The sequence below is a fragment of the Sinocyclocheilus anshuiensis genome, unplaced genomic scaffold (assembly GCF_001515605.1).
Source record: "Sinocyclocheilus anshuiensis isolate Anshui unplaced genomic scaffold, SAMN03320099.WGS_v1.1 scaffold1136, whole genome shotgun sequence".
Lineage (NCBI taxonomy): Eukaryota > Metazoa > Chordata > Actinopteri > Cypriniformes > Cyprinidae > Sinocyclocheilus > Sinocyclocheilus anshuiensis.
The window spans coordinates 281,768-302,928 of record NW_015548521.1 but is presented as its reverse complement, the minus strand read 5'-3'; the positions used below and the strand labels follow the sequence as shown (position 1 = coordinate 302,928).

At 36.2% G+C, this 21,161-nt stretch overlaps 1 protein-coding gene and 1 pseudogene across 1 annotated transcript in view; one reads left to right on the top strand and one right to left on the bottom strand.

Moving 5' to 3' along the window:
* The window catches only part of LOC107656800 (2-methoxy-6-polyprenyl-1,4-benzoquinol methylase, mitochondrial-like), a 4,546-nt pseudogene extending 1,452 nt beyond the window's left edge, over window positions 1-3,094 (top strand).
* A 3,311-nt stretch (window positions 3,095-6,405) lies between these two features.
* LOC107656810 (E3 ubiquitin-protein ligase ZNRF3-like) overlaps window positions 6,406-21,161 on the bottom strand; it is a 72,107-nt gene continuing 57,351 nt past the window's right edge. Inside the window, exons 3-8 of the mRNA XM_016444755.1 lie at window positions 15,761-15,835; window positions 12,281-12,412; window positions 10,892-10,999; window positions 10,537-10,704; window positions 8,735-8,837; window positions 6,406-8,655 (exon numbers count right to left, since the gene is read on the bottom strand). Coding sequence (XP_016300241.1) covers window positions 7,025-8,655; window positions 8,735-8,837; window positions 10,537-10,704; window positions 10,892-10,999; window positions 12,281-12,412; window positions 15,761-15,835 — 2,217 coding nt within the window. The 3' untranslated portion in view covers window positions 6,406-7,024. The remainder of the gene's footprint in view (window positions 8,656-8,734; window positions 8,838-10,536; window positions 10,705-10,891; window positions 11,000-12,280; window positions 12,413-15,760; window positions 15,836-21,161) is intronic.

Sequence of the window (21,161 nt, the reverse complement as noted above, 5' to 3'; positions counted from 1 at the left end):
TTTTTTGGTTCGTGTATAAGGTGTTTTTTTTTTTTTGGTCCGTGCATAAGGTTTTTTTTTTTTTGGTCAGTGTATAAGGTGTTTGAAAGTGTGGCCAAGAAGTATGACGTAATGAATGACGCCATGAGTTTGGGAATACACAGACTGTGGAAAGACACGCTGCTGCACATCATGAATCCTCAGCCAGGACTAAGGCTGCTGGACACGGCCGGTGGCACTGGTAAATCACAACTATCACTTGCTATATACACACACACACACAGTGGTGGCCAAAATTGTTAGAACACTTGGCACATTTAAGAGGTTTCAGTTGTTTTTGTTGAATTGGCCATTACAATGCCCATAAAACAAACTATTGCTGGAACTACCTGCGACAGAAGGAATCTGCTGGAACATTAAAATGATGGACTGGCCCCTCAAAGTCCAGACCTCAACCCCATCAAGCAAGTTTGGGGCGAGTTAATTTAGTTAAATAATCTGGACAGATCTACTGTACATTCAAAGGAAAGCCTTTGGCTTGAGCTGCAGAAGGCGTGGGATAACATCAGTGTTGAAGTTCTCAGGAAATATACTGACACTATGCCAGAGTGCTGCTGTCATTGCTGCAAAAGGTGGACATGCCAAATATTAAAGTTAAAAGTGGATAAAAACAGTACGACTCACTTCATCTGATATTTGTTGTGCTCAGAGCAACCATCTGCATGTTTCATGAACATTATGAAATGAAATCATGTTTCTGTCAGGTGTTCTAACAATTTTGGCCACCTCTGTATGTATAATATTTATATATCACTTTATACAGTACAAATACAAAGATTGTTTCAAAGCAGCTCAAATTTGCTCACCATCAAAGATGTAGATGAATTTGTTAATTAATTGGAAAAGATTTGAGAAAATTCAGCATTACATCAGCATCGGATGCTCTGCAGTGAATGGGTGCCGTCAGAATGAGAGTCCAAACAGCTGATAAAAACATCACAGTCCACACCACTTCAGCCCATCAGTTAACGTATTGTAAAAAGCTGTGTTTTTGTAAGAAACAAATCAATTATTAGGGAGTTTTAACGTTAAACCGTTGCTTCTGGCCAAAATACCAGTCCATAATCCATTATAACGCTTCCTTCAGTGAATGTATTGTTGGCTATTACTACAAATATACCCCAGCGACTTAAGACTGCTTTTGTGCTCCAGGGTCACATATTTGTTTAGAACTGTTTTCACTTGTAGTTTCACTGGAGAAAGCAATATTGTGGATAGAGGAAGCAATGGTTTGTAGTTAAAAACCTCTTAATAATGAATTTGTTTCTTACAAACACGCAGCTTTTGTCTTCTCCAGATGTTAACTGATGGACTGGAGTGGTATAGATTGCTTGTGGATTATTGTGATGTTTTTATCAGCTGTTTGGACTCTCATTCTGACGGCACCCATTCACTGCAGAGCATCCATTGCTGAGACACTGATGCAATGCTATATTTCTCCAAATCTGTTTTGATGAAGAAACAGTGGCATTTTGTCCAAGATGTCAATGAGTTTATTCATTTTAGTTTAGTTAATATTTAGTGCTGTCAAATGATTAATCACGATTAGTTTTTGTTTACGTAATATATGTTTACTACGTATATTTATTATGTATATATAAATACACACATATGCATGTAAGACAAATGTTAATTTTATATATATCATAAATTATATGAATATACATGTAAATGCATGTAAATATTTTCAAAATATATGCCGTATGTGTGTGTATTTATATGTACATAATAAATATACACAGTACACACACACATATTATGTAAACAAAAACTTGTATTTTTGATGCGATTAATCGTGATTATTCGTTTGACAGCGCTATTAATATTACTGAATACTAATAGTCTTTTAAAGTGAACATGCACCCTAGATAAGGGCGAGTCTGTGGAAAAGTTGAGGATGATCATCTTTGGCTTCTGTTTGATCTAAGAGTTTGAAAACCCTTCCCTAAATTGAGCTCTGTGTTATTCTGCTCTAGGTGACATCTCTTTCCGCTTCCTGGAGTACACTCGCTCGATGTATGATCGTCAGCAATGGATGAGAGCAAAATCCCATCAGGCGCCATCTTGGCAGGACATCGCCGATCGTTACGCGTCAGACGAAGCAGGACCTCCACAGTCGCACGCAGTGGTGTGTGACATCAACAAAGACATGCTCAAAGTTGGTAAACAGAGGGCAGAGAAAGCAGGAATCACGACAGGTGCAGTCATCTTTAACCAAACACTTCGTATCACTTGTGTTTTGGAGGGAACATCTAATGTCGATTGTGTTGTCACATGTTTGCAGGCCTTTCGTGGGTTGTGGGCGATGCAGAAGAGCTCCCGTTCGATGACGATTAGTTCGATATATATACACTATTGCGTTCGGCATCAGAAATGTCACCCACATAGAGCAAGTAAAGACTCTGCACTCCGTATCCGTTTGCTTGAACACGGGTTCAAACTAGACTAAACACATCACTGTACTGAAAGCCATTTCTTTCCTAGCCCAAACTCGAAATCGTGCCCATATTGCTATTTCTCTATATCTAATCTAATATGCTACCATATTTCATCTTGTGGTATTCATTCATTAACATATTGGAAGAGTGATGTGTCTTTGTCTTTGATCATCATGTCACTGTAAGCTGGTTATTATTATTATTATTATTATTTAGTTTGAGATGATGACTCTTTTGGCAGGCTCTACGGGAGGCTTTGCGTGTCCTTAAGGCAGGGACTAAACACATCACTGTACTGAAAGCCATTTCTTTCCTAGCCCAAACTCGAAATCGTGCCCATATTGCTATTTCTCTATATCTAATCTAATATGCTACCATATTTCATCTTGTGGATTAACATAATTAACATATTGGAAGAGTGATGTGTCTTTGTCTTTGATCATCATGTCACTGTAAGCTGGTTATTATTATTATTATTATTTAGTTTGAGATGATGACTCTTTTGGCAGGCTCTACAGGAGGCTTTGCGTGTCCTTAAGGCAGGTGGACGCTTCATGTGTCTAGAATTCAGCAAAGTGACCAACCCTCTTCTCGCAAGGTCATTGAACCAGTGTTAGACAGTATTATAGTTTTTATTTTCAGTTTTCATTTTCATTGTAGTTAATTTTGTTGTTTTTGTCATTTTTTATTATTTACCTTTTTTATTTTAGTGTTGTTTTTGTACATTAAATTAAATGAAAATGTTTTTTATATATTTGATTTCAGTTAACATTTAGTACAACAAAAATGTTTAATGGTTTTAGTTAACTATGATAACCCTACACTGAACATTTTTACAGTCCCTTAACACTGACTGTATGTAGGTGATTGTAAGACACCATTTTTTTGTAAATACGCTTTTTATTTGATTTATTTATTGCAGAATTTTTACATTTATTTTAGCATATTTTCTATAATAACTATATATAAATATAATAAATAACATTATCCCCTCTCTCTTATTTTAGAGAGAGAGGGGATAATTTATTTTTCTTACTTGCATCTGAAAGTTCCCAGACCAGGTAACAAGATCCACTTCACGTTACAGCAGTTTTGTAGGCGTGACAGACATGACACAATAATGTTCTCAGACATCTCATGCAAGTGCAGTCATTTCCTTGCTAAAACCCAAAATCTTAATTTCGTCTAAAATAAAACTGTGTTAGGTCTTTAAATTTAAGAACCTATAAGACTGTTTCACCAACTACAGGTCTTACGTTTAAGTTTTTCTTTGTGAAAGTCACACTTGGAACTTTGTCCATGCCTGCTTTATTTTTACCGATTTTGAAACCTTTTTTAATCTAAGCAAAGTAAAATAAACCATTTGTGACCCTGGACCACAAAACCAGTCATAAGGGTCAATTTTTTTAAATTGAGATTTATACATCATCTGAAAGCTGAATAAATAAGTTTGCATTGATGTATGGTTTGCTGAGCCCGGTCTCATGAAAATGCATATAAATAGTACGCCAAATAAAAACGAAAACTCGTATTGATATGCAAAAATTGACTTTGGCGTGCATATAATACGCAGTTTTCGCGTGCATATGATACGCATCTACCCCACAACCCTAAACCTACCCATCGCATAGCATATACACGCCAAAGTCCATTTTTGCGTATCAATACCACGAGTTTTCGTTTTTATTTGGCGTACTATTTATACGCACTTTCATGAGATTGGGTTGGGTTTGTTAGGATAGGAGGACAAAATTGGCCGAGATACAACTATTTGAAAATCTGGAATATGAGGGTGCAAAAAAAATCAAAATATTCAGAAAATCATCTTTAAAGTTGTCCAGATGAAGTTCTTAGCAATGCATATTACTCATCAAAAATTAATTTTTGATATATTTACGGTAGGGAATTTACTAAATATCTTCATGGAACATGATCTTTACTTATTATCCTAATGATTTTTGGCATAAAAGAAAAAATCTATCATTTTGACCCATACAGTGTATTTTTGGCTATTGCTAGAAACATACCCGTGCAACTTAAGACTGCTTTTGTGCTCCAGGGTCACATTTGAGTATTTGTGTGAAAAATAATTTTGAGATTGTGAGAAAGCTTCATCAAACTATGTGCCTTCCTCAGGAAACATTCAAGGAAATGATTGAGGATGCTGGCTTCTTCTGTGTCCAGTATTTTAACCTGACCGGAGGAATCGTTGCCATTCATTCAGGATTCAAGCTCTGAGTGTCGCCTTCTCTCCAAATCAGCTCTGACAAGAAAGAGTGTTGTTCAACAAACAATGAGTGGAGGACATTAAAATGAACACCGTTCGACCAGACACTGGGGTCTCAGCATGAAAAGTCCTTTGTTCGTGTGTTTTTGTTGGTAATGGAAACACTTTCACTCTCTGGCAGACATTAAAAGTGTTGTGGGTTTAATTGAGCTGTTGAAAATGGCTTAATTTTTAAAGGCTGATGAAATGTGAGCACTATTTTTATTTGTACAAGATGGACAATGTGTTTGGTTTTTGGTCTGTGGGAAGCACATGCTGACCTAGTAAAAGAGTAAATATATTTTGTTCTTTGATCCCATTACAAAACGTAAGTTTAGTAATGACTGCTCATTCAGAAAGCTGAATTCTTGCTGTAGTCTGAATCTGTATCAAGTGGATCCACACACACTTTTGGAATTGGTTCATAACATGAAAAACTTCCCTGTGATGTGTTGTGCGTGGCGAAAATGAAACCGTCAAATGTGTGTTTTTACTTTAATAAAACCATATATATTTTTAAGATCTTTGTACACTTTGTTACAAAACTACAAAAAAATTTAAATCAGTTTTTGGTCAGAGAATATTTAATCGTCTTGTGTGCAATTACCATGTATTTACAAAGTCTCTTATTAGTTATCTAAAAAAAAAAAACCAACCTCACAGACACTCTGAACATAAGACATGGCTTAAAGATAAATATATTAGTCAATAAATATTCAGAGAACATATTTCCATTTATGAAATGTGCTGCTATACAGATACAGAAATATACACAGATCAAGCGCTAACCTTTAACATTTGTAAAATGATAATGGAGAAAATAATTATCTTTAAAAAAAATGTAAAATATTAATTTTTGTACACATTTTCTTTTATACAATCTTAAGTGCTACAAACAATACGAAATATTAAATAGTGACTCAAGTACCCAGAAAAAATGCTATATTTGCAATACATATCTCTATGCAAGGCAAGAGTAGATTCTTATTACGGCACGGTTTTAGTCTACGTATAAATAAAGTTATTTTAAAATGACCGCCTGTGTAAGCTGTATGGGTAAATTTCATAGAAACAGTATAAAATACTCTGTAAAAACAGAAAGGCATGATGATATGATGATGCATGTGTAAAAGCATGAGTGCAATGTGTAGTTATTAAAGGTAATTATGCGGTTTTTGATATATATATATATATATATATATATACCACTGCATTCCAATCTCTTTAAACCATTATACTTTGGCATCTTTCTGACAAACTGTTAGCTTTAATTTAAAAAATACAATTATTAGGGGTCAAATACTAGACATCCTACACCTCTAACCCTAGAGTAGTCAGGTTCTAATTCTACCAGTTGTGTTTTGACTGTACCCTGGAGACAAACTAAACTTTGGTGTGATATATATGTAGCTCAGTAGTCTCCATTGATAAAGTATATATATATATATAAAAGTAGCTTTTTTTTATTGGTCTGTTTCTGTACAAAAAAAGAAAAAGGCCCTGAGAAAGGAGGAGAAAGAGGGAGGTGTACATATTCCTAGTTAAGTTTTCAGAGAAGTTACCTCAGCACCTGATGTGCACTCCCTCAACATGCAGTGTTCCATTTTGGTTTTTATTTCTCTAAATTAAATAATTTAGTTGACTGTATATATAAAGCTTTTGTATTGGTCTGTTTCTGTACTAACAAGATAAAGGCCCTGAGAAGTGACGAGAAAGAGGGATATTCCTAGTTACGTTTTCTGAGAAGTTACCTCAGCACCTGTTGTGCACTCCCTCGAGATGTAGTGTCCCATTTTGGTTTTTATTTCTCTAAATGAATTCCTTTAGTTGACTGAGATGTACGTACATGCTGTATGACTTCGTGCTGCTCACATGCATGCAATTCTGAATGAAATATGTGTAAAAGGATCATTCAAATCATCGTAGCTAATAACATGGAACTCAGGCATAATCTAAATTGTCATAAAAACGTGAAAGTTAGCCATATACATTTACAGACATGTTCCCTGGTCCTAATCCAGTCAAGAAAGAAGCATATTATCATGATGTTCCGTATGACTCACATTTCTGAGTTTGAGTTGCATGAGGAAAATATAGCTTTGTGCTTTCGCCTTCTATAAATATTGAGTTGATGTGACAGATTCTGAAGGCCACAGGAATGAACAAGATCAACGCTGAAAAAAAACAAAAACAAAATCTTAATTTGAAACTCAAACCCTTTCTGGTAAGTACACTTTTAACAACAAAATTTCGAGAGCTTGTGTTGTGTTAGGGCTTCTTATCAGAGCCCTGATCCGTCAAACGACGCTTTGCCGCCCCCTTGTGTTTCAGACGCACCGCTACACTGCGAGGGACACAGTGCTCTTGCCTCTTCAACTTGACCTCTACATTGTCCTGAGGGGAAAAACAAGTCACAATGCTCCTCAGAAGTTCTCTCCTTCCTCTCTACAGGAAGTCTAGGAGGGAGCAAACTTGTTTGTGGTTCTGGACCCAAGCCTAATTCACAGTCTGTATCCTCAGGAATTATGGGTATCCGGTGCGCTAACTCGCAGCAACCCTGTCCCATGCAGCCGTCGCTGTCCATCTGGGCGTACTGTACATTAACCGAACAATCTTCAGCGTAATGACTAGGGCTTCCTCTGTGTACAGTCATCTCTGTGTAGAAGCAGCATGGCAGTCCATCGTAGCTAACGTGATCTGGAGACGGTAGCTGCTCGGTGCTAACGCTATAAAAGTTTGGTGGGGAAGACTCCGCGGCCCACCTGCAGTGTCCCCGGTCATCTGCTTCCTTACCTTTACGCTCTAAGTTTAATTTGGGTACCTCGAAACAGCAGTTGCAAGCTACCCCTTGCTCTCCACAAGGCTTCACAGAGCTGTGGCTCCTTTCTGCCACAGCGCCCTCTAGGGGCCCGGCTGAGGTAGTGCTAGTAAGTTCCCTGGTTTCCACCGAAGAGTGGCTACTACAGTTGGGCTCCAGGCTGCAGTTGGACAACTGATCCCCAGAACCGTAACACGCTCCAATCGGAGGTTGTAGGCAGTCCTTCATACTTGATACCGGGGCCAAAGTATCATCAGTTTGAGGGGTGGCAGCAAACGCCATCCCAGCCTCCCCAGCCGAACCCCGACACGGACTCTTACTGCGGTACACATAGGGATCGTAATCGCTGCTTAGCGAACTCCGGAAGGTCGAGCAGCTCCCATATACTCCCTGGTTGCTGACTTCCGTACAATCCAATATGGAGTCGCTGGAGGAGCAGTGGCACTGGCCAGAGCTGCTGCTGCTGTCGCTTCCAGGACAGTCCGCAAGGTAACCGCTACACACAGAGCGATGCCCGTGATAACAACCAAGTCCCGAGGAGCTTCCAGAGTCGCCCAGTCGGGAAGAGGAAGCCGGTGCCATGTGCACCACAGCAGGATACAAAAGTCCTGGCTGGAAGGGTTGACTGTGACCTTTGTGGAGTCCGTTACCTTGCTGACCTTCAGGTTGCGGAAAGGTCAAGCCCTGAAAATAGTAGTGCTGGTACATGGTCTCGTATTGGGAATAGCAGGCGGCACGAGAAAAATTGCGTCCGTGGAATTTGGGGCGTTTGAAAGTATGGGTTTGCGGATAAGCATGGTGCTCCAGGCCGCAATGGTGCGGGTTTAGCGTGTGCTCCAAGTGGATGGCAGGATAACCCCGTATAAAGGAAGATTGTGGAGGATAGATGCTTTGCTCAGGGTGTTGGTCCACTGTTAGAACAGTGATGGGGTTTCCATGGGGGTCCATGCTGGTCCGAGTAGGGAAGGCCGTTACTTGCCCAGCTCTGTGCACCCTTCCTGGATAATGAACAGGGAGGACGACTCTCTGCTGGCGGCTGTGGACTGGGTTTCCCGGATCAAGACAAACAGAGCCTGAGTTTCCCTTTTTTTGTTCTGGGTGGAAAGTAAAAACACATAGGTCAGAAATGAACTGATTCCAGACCATACATTTGGACCGGCATCTTATGCTTACCAATAATATTGTGCCTGCAGTGTGGACAAGTGTGGTGCTGAAGTAGCCAAGGGTCCACACATTTCTTGTGGAATCGGTGAGCACAAGGGATCACTCTCAGCTCCTGTAGGTGTGAAAGGAAAGGATTGAGAGGTCAACCGATCTGTCTTAACATTTTTGTGGGCCTTACATAGGTTTTTGATAGATTTTGGACTATCGCCTCTATTGCGGTTATGCACTCAAGTTACACTGCTGTCACGAAAATTTATTGTTTGCACACATTTTTAAGCATTGTGGTTTAAAAACAAGTGATTTTAAGCCATTTAAATACAGACAACAGTGCTATATGCACACTGTTTTTGAATGAATCCGCTGCTCATAAAGCACACAAGTATTTTTGTTGCTTTATTGGCCTTGAATGGTAAAATACACATACTTATATGTATGAAAATGCCCGTCTTTGCAAGTATCCTCGTAAACGCAGTCATTTAGGTCTTAAGTCAAAGTAAACAGCTGCGAAAGAAAACGCATGTGTAACAGTATATTGGATCCGGATGTTCGGTCTTAAAGGGGAAGCTGCTTATTATTCCTCCGGTCTGTCATTCATCTTAAATCTCTCACTGCTCTTAACTAAATCACGTTTGTAACTTTAATAATAAGAAATTTGATCAAAAACACTGAATAGTCTTCACTGTGTAAATTACATATTACACAGTGAAGACTGCAGTGTTTTTGATTAAATTAATCTATGTAGCATTTCTTATTTATTGCAGTTTTTTGTCCTATTTCTTGTAATTAGTTTCTTATTCTTATTTCATCACTGACTGTTTACTTATCTTCAGTGAGCTTGAGTATTTCTCTTTTCTCTCTCTCTTTTTTTTATATATATATATTTTTTATTGACACTGGTGACAAGAATTATGAAAATTCTGTGGCATCAAAACTTTTGATATAAAAACCTGCCCCAACACAGCCTGCAAGTTTTTAGTACCCTGGAAGACTGTTCAAGGTGCATTTAATTGGGGTTGGAACTTTAGAGGAAGGTTTTCGATATTGCTAAAAACACCATCATTCAATGTAAACTGTAGATGGCGCCGCACTCACACAGCATGCCAGTGCTAAAGATGCTAAAATCTGTCTTAAAACTAGTGCTAACAGGACTTGTAACCAGCTACTGCTTTATAAGACTAATAAGCCCAACACTTCAAACTAAGGCAAGGTATCTCAAAATCAAAAACTTGAACAATTTCCGACCCCTTCCGAGAGATGATCCCCTGTGCTTTCAGTCAGAAAGCATCACAGATCTCACCCACAGAAGTCATTCTCTGTCCCCAAGCATGACTCATCCCCCTCCCTCTGCCTTTCCACCCTGCTTTTGTTGCTTCTCTTCATCATCACAGACAAACTCTTTGATGCCATTGAGCCTTTTATATTGCCACTTCCTCTGTGATTCCCAGACGCCTTGACTTCTTTGTTGTGTGCTTTTTTAGCATGGATCATAACCGCAAAGATGAATAAAAATACAGCACCAGCAGTACTCTTCATATACTTTGAGACAAAAGAAGTACAGGGAGGCTAAGAAATGGATGTTTAAGACAACACTGTCAAGAACCTCAGAGAAGTCCATTACAACCAAAATAAACTAGAAGCATGACTAATTTTCCAGGGTTACGCAGTAGTGGCTTGGCATACTCCTTTAGTCTGTCATTCGGTTTTGGAATAGATTAGAGAACTGACAAGGTGAGGAAATACTGATTGTTGGGCAAATGTGCAATATTTTTATTTTCTAAAAGAAAAGCTACATGTTTTCGGAAGATCTTTACCTCGCCATCGATGTATTTCTCAAGGCATATGGCACAGTCTGATGTGGAACTACTGCTCACTGAGTCTGATGCTCCACAGCTGGCCTCACGCTGACCCTTGATCTTAGCCTTGAACTTGCGTGTTTCCATCTTCTCCAGGGCCTGAATGGCCATCCGGTTCATGGAGCTCTGACAGGTGGGGAAACAATTACGGATAGTGGAAGAGATAGTAGAAAAACAAGGCATGTCAGGCATGCAACAAACTTCTTTAAATTGAACATGGACACGAAACGAATGAATTAAATTGCATGAAGCAATGAGGTTAACATTTAGACCCCAAACTGAACACGTATCAAACTGCATTGTGGAGCCTCACCTGGCTGCGTCTTTGCTTGAGCTTTATCTTGATGAGGAGGATGAGGCAGACCAGAGACACCACAACAAAGAATGCCAGGAAGATTCCCATGTCAAAATACTCTGTGGGCTGCAATAGGACACAACGACAGGAAAATGTCAGCACATTTTACAGTTAAAGTGTATGCAGGAAACCTTGCATACAAAAAAATAAGATTACAAACTTTGTAAAAATGACTTTTTTTGTGGGGCACTGAGATGTCACAACGGAACAGTGAAACAACTGCTCTAGAAGGCGTACTTTATCGTAGATAAATTTGAAGAAATTTAACTCTTTGTAGAGTTTTATACCATGCTCTGCACCAACTCTGTAACCGTCTGTAAGTAAAACACTGCTTAAATAAATTATCATTATATTATATATTTTTTTTTTAAATCACAAAAATATTAGTTCTCTGTAACTGTCTGTAAGCAAAGCACTGCTAAAAATATTAATTAATTATTATATTATATTATATATTTAAAAAATGACAAAAAAAAATGTAGTACTCCGTAACCGTCTGCAAGTAAAAAACTGCTTAAAAATATGATTATATTACATTGTATTATATTATATTTTAAAAATGACAAAAAACTGAACTGAAACCATCTGTTAGTAAAACACTGCTAAAACTTTTTATTTATTATATTTTATATTATATTATATTATATATTAAAAATTACAAAAAAATCTAGTACATCTGTAAGTAAAACACTGCTTAAAATATTAATTTATTATTATATTATATTTTTAAAAAATGACAAAAAACAACTGTAACCATCTGTAAGTAAAACTGCTAAAATGTTTTATTATATTGTATATTATATTATATATTAAAAATGAAAAAAATCTAGTACATCTGTAAGTAAAACACTGCTTAAAATATTAATTTATTATTATATTATATTTTTAAAAAATGACAAAAAACAACTGTAACCATCTGTAAGTAAAACTGCTAAAATGTTTTATTATATTGTATATTATATTATATATTAAAAATGACAAAAATCTAGTACATCTGTAAGTAAAACACTGCTTAAAAATATTAATTTATTATCATATTATATTATATTAAAAAATGACAAAAAAACTGAACTGTAACCATCTGTAAGTAAAACACTGCTAAAAAAAAATATTTATTATATTTTATATGATATTATATATTAAAAAATGACAAAAAAAATCTAGTACATCTGTAAGAAAAACACTGATTAAAAATATTAATGTATTATATTATATTATTAAAAAAAAAAAGACAAAAAACAACTGTAACCATCTGTAAGTAAAATGTTTTAATTTATTATATATTATATTATAGATAGAAACTTTGTGACCCATCTCTACTAATGTTTTAATGCATGCAGTACTTACTCTTGGTGGTCGATGTTGGATTCTGGCTCGTGCAACTTTTTGCTTATTGACTATGTTCATCAGTTTAACCGCATCAGCTCCTTTGACATACACCACTGGCCTCTTTAAAGGGTCCTCTGAAACCTGGTTCAGCTAGAGAAAATAATGAGAGAAAAGACAGATCTTGAGAAAAATATTTCAAGCTCTCATGCCAGACCACTTAACAATTAAATTATACAGTTATTTAGAGTCAAAATGCTTGAAAGCAGCAGCAACAAAACCCATTACACTATGGCTTTACATCTAAAGATGCACTTGGAAACATACACGTAATTGTTTGAATGAATAACGTTTCCAATCATTATTCAATCTGCCACATCAACATGAACTCAGTTGCCGGGGAAAAGCTCTCCCGACGACATACACTCATGTGAAAAAGCAACCTATAGAGTCCAGACATGGAAACTGTGGTTGGCCTTTTTTCTCTACAGAAGGGGAAAGCAGCAGTAAAGCAATTGCATGTTGTGAATATGGATGCTCGATTTAGCCTCGTAGCTCCCTCGGTCTACAGCTCCAGTCTGTAATTTGAAAAACCTGAGGGAAATACCAGGGATATTCAAGCCTCTATTTCTCCCTCTGTTGTCATGTCTCTCATGTGAAATATGGGAGGTTGAAAGACAGTCATTTAAGTGTTCTTCCCCCTCTTATTTTTTGGGTCCGTTGGATTTTCATTCAAGAAAAGATGCACAGACTCAGGGAAAGCCTCACGTTGCAAAAAACTATTTTCTTTCTTAGTATTTCTGTTCTGTTTTCTAGTATAAATGTGACCCTGGAGCACAAAAGCAGTCTTAAGTCGCTGGGGTATATTTGTAGCAATAGCCAAAAATACATTGTATGGGTCAAAATTATACATTTTTCTTTTATGCCAAAAATCATTAGGATATTAAGTAAAGATCATGTTCCATGAAGATATTTTGTAAATTTCCTACCATAAATATATCAAAACTTAATTTTTGATTAGTAATATGCATTGCTAAGAACTTCATTTGAACACATTTAAAGGTGATTTTCTCAATATTTAGATTTTTTTGCACCCTCAGATTCCAGATTTTCAAATAGTTGTATCTCAGCCAAATATTGTCCTATCCTAACAAACCATACATCAATGGAAAGCTTATTTATTCAGATTTCAGATGATGTATAAATCTCAATTTCGAAAAAATGGACCCTTATGACTGGTTTTGTGCTCCAGGGTCACAAAGATCTAAAAATTCTTGAATCAAGGTGCATTTACTTTACTTTAAGATATCGTCTTGTTTTCTGAAAAAAACAAAAAAATCTAAATTTTAAGTTTTTGATTCAAACAAGCAAAAAAATCTGCCAATGGGGAAAGAAAAATATTCTTGTTTAGCCTTTTGAATTATTTTTTTTTAGAAAACAAGACTTAATATCTTAAGTCATTTTACTTGTCATGTGAATGCATCTTGATTCAAAAATGTTTACATATTTATGCTAGAAAACGACAAAAATACTAAGAAAATAATTTTTTGCAGTGCACATTTCCAAAAAGGCATTCTCTATCTTTTCACATTGCATTTATTGCATGTTACAAATACAACAGAAGCAAAGCCTGTCGCCACGATGCTAGGGTGCTTCTGAGGTAGCTAGATATGCAGTTGCTAGGTTGTTGGTTATTGGCCCACCCTTGAGAATTTGTAATAAAAGGGACGCCACACATGTCTAAAGGGTCAGACAATCAAATGCTATGGGAGTCTATGAGATTTTTCACCCATTTATTCATTCACCAGGCAAAAATTAGATCACTTTAACCCCTTCGGACCCTGCATCCATTGAAATGGACATCACATGATTCTATGAGATTTTTCACCCATTTATTCATTCACCAGGCAAAAATTGGATCACTTTAACCCCTTCGGACCCTGCATCCATTGAAATGGACATCACATGATTTTTTGTTTAAACCAATAAAATGTAATGTTTTCATAATATGAGCAATGACCAGGCACTGATTGGTCCCTGATCAACCAATCACAATGAAGATATGACTCCTAACTTAATCTGATTGAGCTACAGAAAAAAATAAAAATGCATGCATTTTTCATTAACCCGCACTATATGAGGTATCACAGATGTATTTGGTAATGTGCGTCTGCTTACTGGGGAAGAAAAGAAAGAGAAAAAATGAACAAGGACAGAACTAGGTGAGGATCTGGGGTAGGGAACTAGGGCAGATGATGATGAATGCTTAAACTCTCCTCGTCCTCCCCAAAGCCTCGAGGCTTTACACTGTAATCTGTGCGACTGAGGAACCGATGAGTCTGGACTGAGTTGCTGGCGCTGGAATGTACTGCGCTGACTGCTTTCATGTGGTCTACACAGGAGCTCTTTTATCTCGTCTGTACACCGTTTACAACTCAACGAGGGAGAGCGGGGAAAAAGCAAGTCTGGGCCTGGTTTGGAAGAGAAAAATACCACAGTGAAAGAGAGGGGAGTGGAAAAAAGACCCTTGGGTTCTCAAAAGCAGAGACAAAGAAAAGGACTTCCGCAGATCAGACAGCAGTGAGAATAGACCCACGGTAGTGATTCCATGAAGTAAAGGGAAATAAAATGGGAAACAAATTGTGTTTCTTCAAGAAAATACCAGTGCATCCTGACTCTCCTAAATAGTATGTGGTCCTTAGGTTGAAAACAGTATGCCAAAGGTGCCCAGATTACATAACTTTTAGTGTGTGTGTGTGTGTGTGTATTTTCCCATTGTTAAAAGTCCGGAAATCGATATAGAATTTGCTTAGATTCTAGCATTTTCATGATGTTTTCCCATCCAAAACAAAAGTAAATGTTTTCATGTTTTTGAAAGAAGTCTCTTATGCTCACCAAAGCTGGTATAAATCTCAATTTTGAAAAATTGACACTTATGACTGGTTTTGTGGTCCTGGGTCACATGTTTGATAAAAAATAATGTAAAAAATATATTTTATTCATGTGATGAATTTTCAGCATCATTACTCCAGTCTTCATCGTCACATGATCCCTCAGAAATCATTCTAATTTGCTGCTCAAAAACATTTATTATTATCAGTTTTGAAAACAAATGCTGCTTCATATTTTTTCTGGAAACGTGACATTTTTCTTTTTTTCCCCAGGATTCTTTGATGAATAGAATGTTCAAAAGAGCAGCATTTATTTGAAACTGAAATCTTTTTTTATTAAACATGTCTTTACTTTCGTTCAATTAAATGCATCCATGTTGAATAAAATATAGATTTAAAAAACAAAATAATAGTGTCATTTTGTTTTTTTTAGTATGCATGCAAAGAGATGTAACCACCAATTAAACACAATTCACTTGCCATCAACAAACATGACTCTTAACTTCAAATGGGAGCATTATGCATAAAATTACGCATTATGTACATGATATCAAATGGACGTATTGCTGATAAAGGTCATGACATTCAACACATCTCTGATGACACTCACTTGGTCGATGGCATCTGGATTTTCAGAGACGTCAAAGATAACAGCAGTGGCACCTCTCTGAACAGCTCTCTTCGCCTGTGAGAACGACAACAAACAGAAAGAGGTTATTCTACTACACTTAAAGGTCCGAAATCTCATTTAAAACGGCTAATGTAGTGCTGAAAGTAAACTGAAAAAAGCAAAGAGCACTGAAACGCTACAAAGTAATTACCATTGTTACCATTTTGGTATTTATATACTGTACTAGTGCTACTATTTTACTAGTATAATATTACTAGTATTATTTATGATTTAGATACTAGCATTTATTTCTTATTATTTTAAATTGGCTTTTATTTTTATCTTTTCAGTTTTAGTAATTTTGTATTATTTCTTTTATATTTCTATTTAGCTTTAATTTATATATATATATTTTTTTTAATTCTCATTTGAGTAATTTTAATACTTGAAAAAAAAAATTTCAACCAATATTCAGATTTTATTTCAGCTTTATTTCAATTAAAATGGCTTTTAACAGTTTTAGTTTTAATTTTAGTAAAAAATAAAAATACTGGCAATTACCGAATTTAGGGAAAGACAATAACTCCGACTTTAAGAAACTGGGAGTCTGCAAACCCCAAATGCTTAAAATGCAGAAGTAACGATATGCTTTCACACATTTTTTCCTAATTTAAAAGATTTGCATTCATTTGAAAGCAACCCAATTTAAAGACACAGCAGACTTTTTCAGAAGTAAATATTTCAATGCCATGTTAAATGTTCTCCCGGATTCACTCCCAGCCGATAGAGGGCGCTCTTACACTTCAGCTAGACGCTTCACGAGTCAGTGTGCAGAACAAGTAAACGCACTTTGTGATGGTTAAAGTGGCTTTCTGTACATAACAGAAACGTACAGTTCAAAGCTTTGATCAATGTGTTCAGTTGTACTATTTTGATGTACCATATTGATGTTCATTGTTTTATAATTTTAATAGATGATCAACATCACATAGCCAGACTTGTATTTTGTTTACACACCGATGGCTGGGTTCGTTCCAGCTCCACTCATGCAAAAGAAATAAAGAACAGGCTGAAACAAAAAAGCAAACTAAAGAGATCAAAGCGACAATGCGCAGCTCTATAACTCTGTTATCAGAGTAGCAAAGGGATGGCACCGCTCCAAGCCCAAGGCATTCTGGGTACTATGAGAGAAAGCATGGCCTCTCCACACACTGCCTGTGAGCTTATGCGCGCGCGTGTGTGTGTGTGTGTGTGTGTGTGTGTGTGTGTGTGTGGTGGAGACACTGCTAGTGACTGTTCAACAAACAATACATGTACCCGCAGACGCCATTACGCTGTTCATTTACGTCAAAGTGATTTATCTCAAGCTAAGTCTCATGTAAAAGGCCTAAATCAGAAAGTTAGTTTAGGTTGGGATTTAGTAGCTATAAAGCGAAAATGATCATCTGAGGTTATTTCTCAACCTTTGTTATCCACCACTTGCCAACAAATACACATTCATTCATTCATTTATATAAATGTAACCCTGGAGCACAAAAGCAGTCTTACGGCGCTGGGGTATATTTGTAGTAATAGCCAAAAATACATGTTTTTTCAACACGAGGCTCACTGAATCCCACAAGAAAATCACAGTGAAACCGATTCCCATTCTGACTTCTGTTAAAGCTTGAGCGAGAAGAACAAAAACAACCCAGAGAAAACTCGCGGGACTGCAGTGGTGTAGCACAAAAGGGCTGGTGGGAGGTTATGCAGCAATATTACCAAACCAAACAGAAAAATGAACAGAACCCTTCTTTACCTTTCAAATAAAATAAAATAAAATAAAATAAAATAAAATAAAATAAAAATAGGGGCAGCAATATTACCAAGCCAAACAGAAAAATGAACAGAACCCTTCTTTAACTTTCTTGCATCTCAACTATGTTTGATAAAGCAAGCTATTTTTATAATAGGTAATAATAAAATAAAATAAAAAATATAAAATAAAATAAAATAAAAAATATAAAATAAAACAGGAAGAAAATGCATTATAAAAGATAAGCAACACAATATTCTTATTTTGTTACTGCAATATTTTCACTATGCCCCAAGACATACTTTAGAGTCTTTGATCAGATCAGATGTAATTTTCATTTAAAAGTGAACATGCTCGGTAAACACTGGAACAAGGAAGACATGAGAGAATCCAATGGGATTCACTGGATGCTGGATGAGGGAACACCTTGAGAGAAGAAAACGAAGTGGAAGTTAATGACTGTTTATGTCTTGTCAACATTTAAATTCATACTACCGTTTTAGCTGATTGACTGATCCACAGGAATGAGGAAACAGGCTTTACTCTCACGCTCTACCTTGTTTGCTTCACATCAATGTGCTTCAGCTGTGTTTCGGCTCTTTTGAAGATGGCAATTTCAGGCAATTATTAATAGCGCTGAATATAAGAGCTTCAGGAAGAAAATGAGGGCTTGAGAGAGGGGTGGCTAGCTGGAAGAATGACAGAGAGAGAGTGTGCACATGTGGAACAAGGCAGAAGAAAGAGACCTGGAATCTACTTTGAGCAAGTGCTGTGATGTAGCAACTTGCCTAATGAGAGCAAAAAAAAAAAAAGCTTCTTAAGACGAACCAAAGACCACTAAGCAACCCCCACACACACCTTGTTCAGGTGTCACACACACAATCCCCTCCAGCAGTGCTGCGCAAGCTGCTATGAAACTGTAGCTAGTCTTTTGAATAAGTAGTTCGCTACACTACAAGCTACTTACAAAACATAGCTACTTCTGAACCATAAAAAATAAATAAATGTTAACTGAAGGAAAATAAAAAAGACCAATAAAAAATAAAAACTTTAAAATCTTACTTTATTTCAGTTGCTAAGACATGTCTCATTTTCATTTAGTTGAACTTGATTTACTTAATACAACTATTTTACTTAATTTACTTGAATGCAGTTAAACTAAAACTAATATAAAAATACATACTGACAGTAACTAGTAAAAATGACAAAAATAAAACAAAATTACAAAAACTTAAAATAATGTGACAAAAAAAAATTATAAATATAAAAACTATAATATAATATACAGTATAATATAATAGTATCTAATATAACAGTATCTATATTATATTATCTCAGTGACCGAAAAAACACTGTTAAGGGGGCTACTTACAAATCTTTTGAAATATAAAACTATCTGGTAATATCATTTATGATCTGATAACCAGAGTCACCGTTTTCTGGTGCATTGAAAAGTGTTTTGAATGAAAGGCGCAACATTCCCACCACATTCGACTTATGAATTTCCATAACTGTTCTGGTCATTAAAAATCATTTTACAGCAAATGAACTCATAAAGAGCAATTCTAGTCAATCTTTCTGAGCTGAGTATAACCAGAAAAAAGATAAATCAATATAAAAATTTACATGAGCCTTCCAGGTCTCAAAAGAACATTTTTTTAAATTTCCAGATGCTGGAAGAAAAGAAAAAAAGATGTGCTACTCGTTCACACAGAGACATGCAGAACATGCAGGCTTCATACTTTAAATCTCTTTGCACTTTAATATTCACAGACAATAGTCCATCCATGTCGTGATTTGATTACGATAACAGGCCTACTTTTGATTTATTCCTGCAACATTTGCTGTGACATTCCAAGTTATTCAATTAATTTCATTTTTATGTCTGTATTCCATGATTCCAGCCACATTTTCTGCATAGCAGAAATCATAGAGCCCTAAGAAGGTCCTGTTACTGTACCTTTACTTCAGTAAAAATAAATGCACTACTGGATGCAACATACAGCTGAAGTTGCAACAAATGTACAACTGCTAGAAAGCACTACATCAACTTGTGCAAAAGTGACTTGTGATCAAAAGTCAATTTATAGACCCTTGAAGCAATCATCTCCCCAATCTTTTTGCAATTTTCCCTCTTGATTTCTCCTCACCCCTTTTTATATCTCAGCAATCCTACACACTCACTCACTCTCTGCATCGCTATAATTAAAGTAATTAAGCCCTCAGAAAGCAAAGCTCTGCCATAAAAACGTGCATTACGTCTAAATTAACTCATAAAAATCAAATATAATTTCGTAAATTGCATAAACAATTATGAACAAAACAGCATCATGTATTTATGCATGCTTAATCCAAAGAGCCGAATCGCCCATCACACAGACCCAATCAAGATCTTCTCCGCATTGAGCTTTTATATTTCTCTAATATTTTGAATTCATAATGCAGCAGCGGCGCGTCTCGTGGGCTAGACTAACAAAACATTAAAATGAAACGACGTCACTCACATCAATATCACCGCATCTCGTGCGCCACTGATGACGCTCCCTGATGCACACCTAACATTCAAATGCAAATGTTTATTTTAAATTCGACTAATATTCATTCTTTATTCACAATCTCCTCATCACAGGCAGGCACAGCACTCAATTCAGCATGTGTTTGTGTTTGTGTGTGCTGTCTGCGTCACTCATAGCACGTGCCTATATCGTGCGCTACATCGAACATTTTTTATATCGATATCGAAGAAGGTGTACCGTCGATAAATATTGATACCGTTTTATCGTCCAGGCCTAACTAAAATGCTGTTAATTGTACCATTTTTAGAAGTAAAAAACAACAAATCAACGCATAATTTACAGTCATAAACTAATATTTCCAGAATTCCCTGCGTGACACTTCACATTTGAAAGCATTTTGTTTAAATAATCATGTTTCAAAATATTTCGTTATCAGTTATGTACATTAGGGTTTTGTTACATCTTCTGTTGTTTAATGAATGTTTATTGCATTATTTAAGTGTTGTGTGTTACCATGATGGTGTTTTGTGTTTGCATGAATGACTTCTTGTGGAAAAGCTACTTGTGATGAACTTTGATTCGTCATATGGCTTTCTCTTTACCACCTGCATTATTATGGTGGTTGTCAGTATACGTTAAAGGTACAAAACAGATTTTAGTAGCAGTGTGCATCGTTGAAATTCACTGGTTTACATTCCAGTTTTCTTGTTTGTAAGTTAGAGTTTTATACTGTAAAATTATACTGTGTTTACAGTTTCTCTGTATTTTTTTTTTTTTTACAAAATTATTTTAGGAACCACAGCTGCCAAAATTATTTTTAAAAACGATGGAATTTTTGTTTTACATTGCAATGCACCATTTCCTTATATATGTGACCCTGGACCATAAAACCAGTCATAAGGGTCATTTTTTTTTTAAATTGAGATTTATACATCTTCTCAAAGCTGAATAAATAAGCTTTCCATTGATGTATGGATTGTTAGGATCGGACAATATTTGGCTGAGATACAACTATTTGAAAATCTGGAATCTGAGGGTGCAAAAAAATCTAAATACTGAGAAAATCATCTTTAAAGTTGTCCAAATGAAG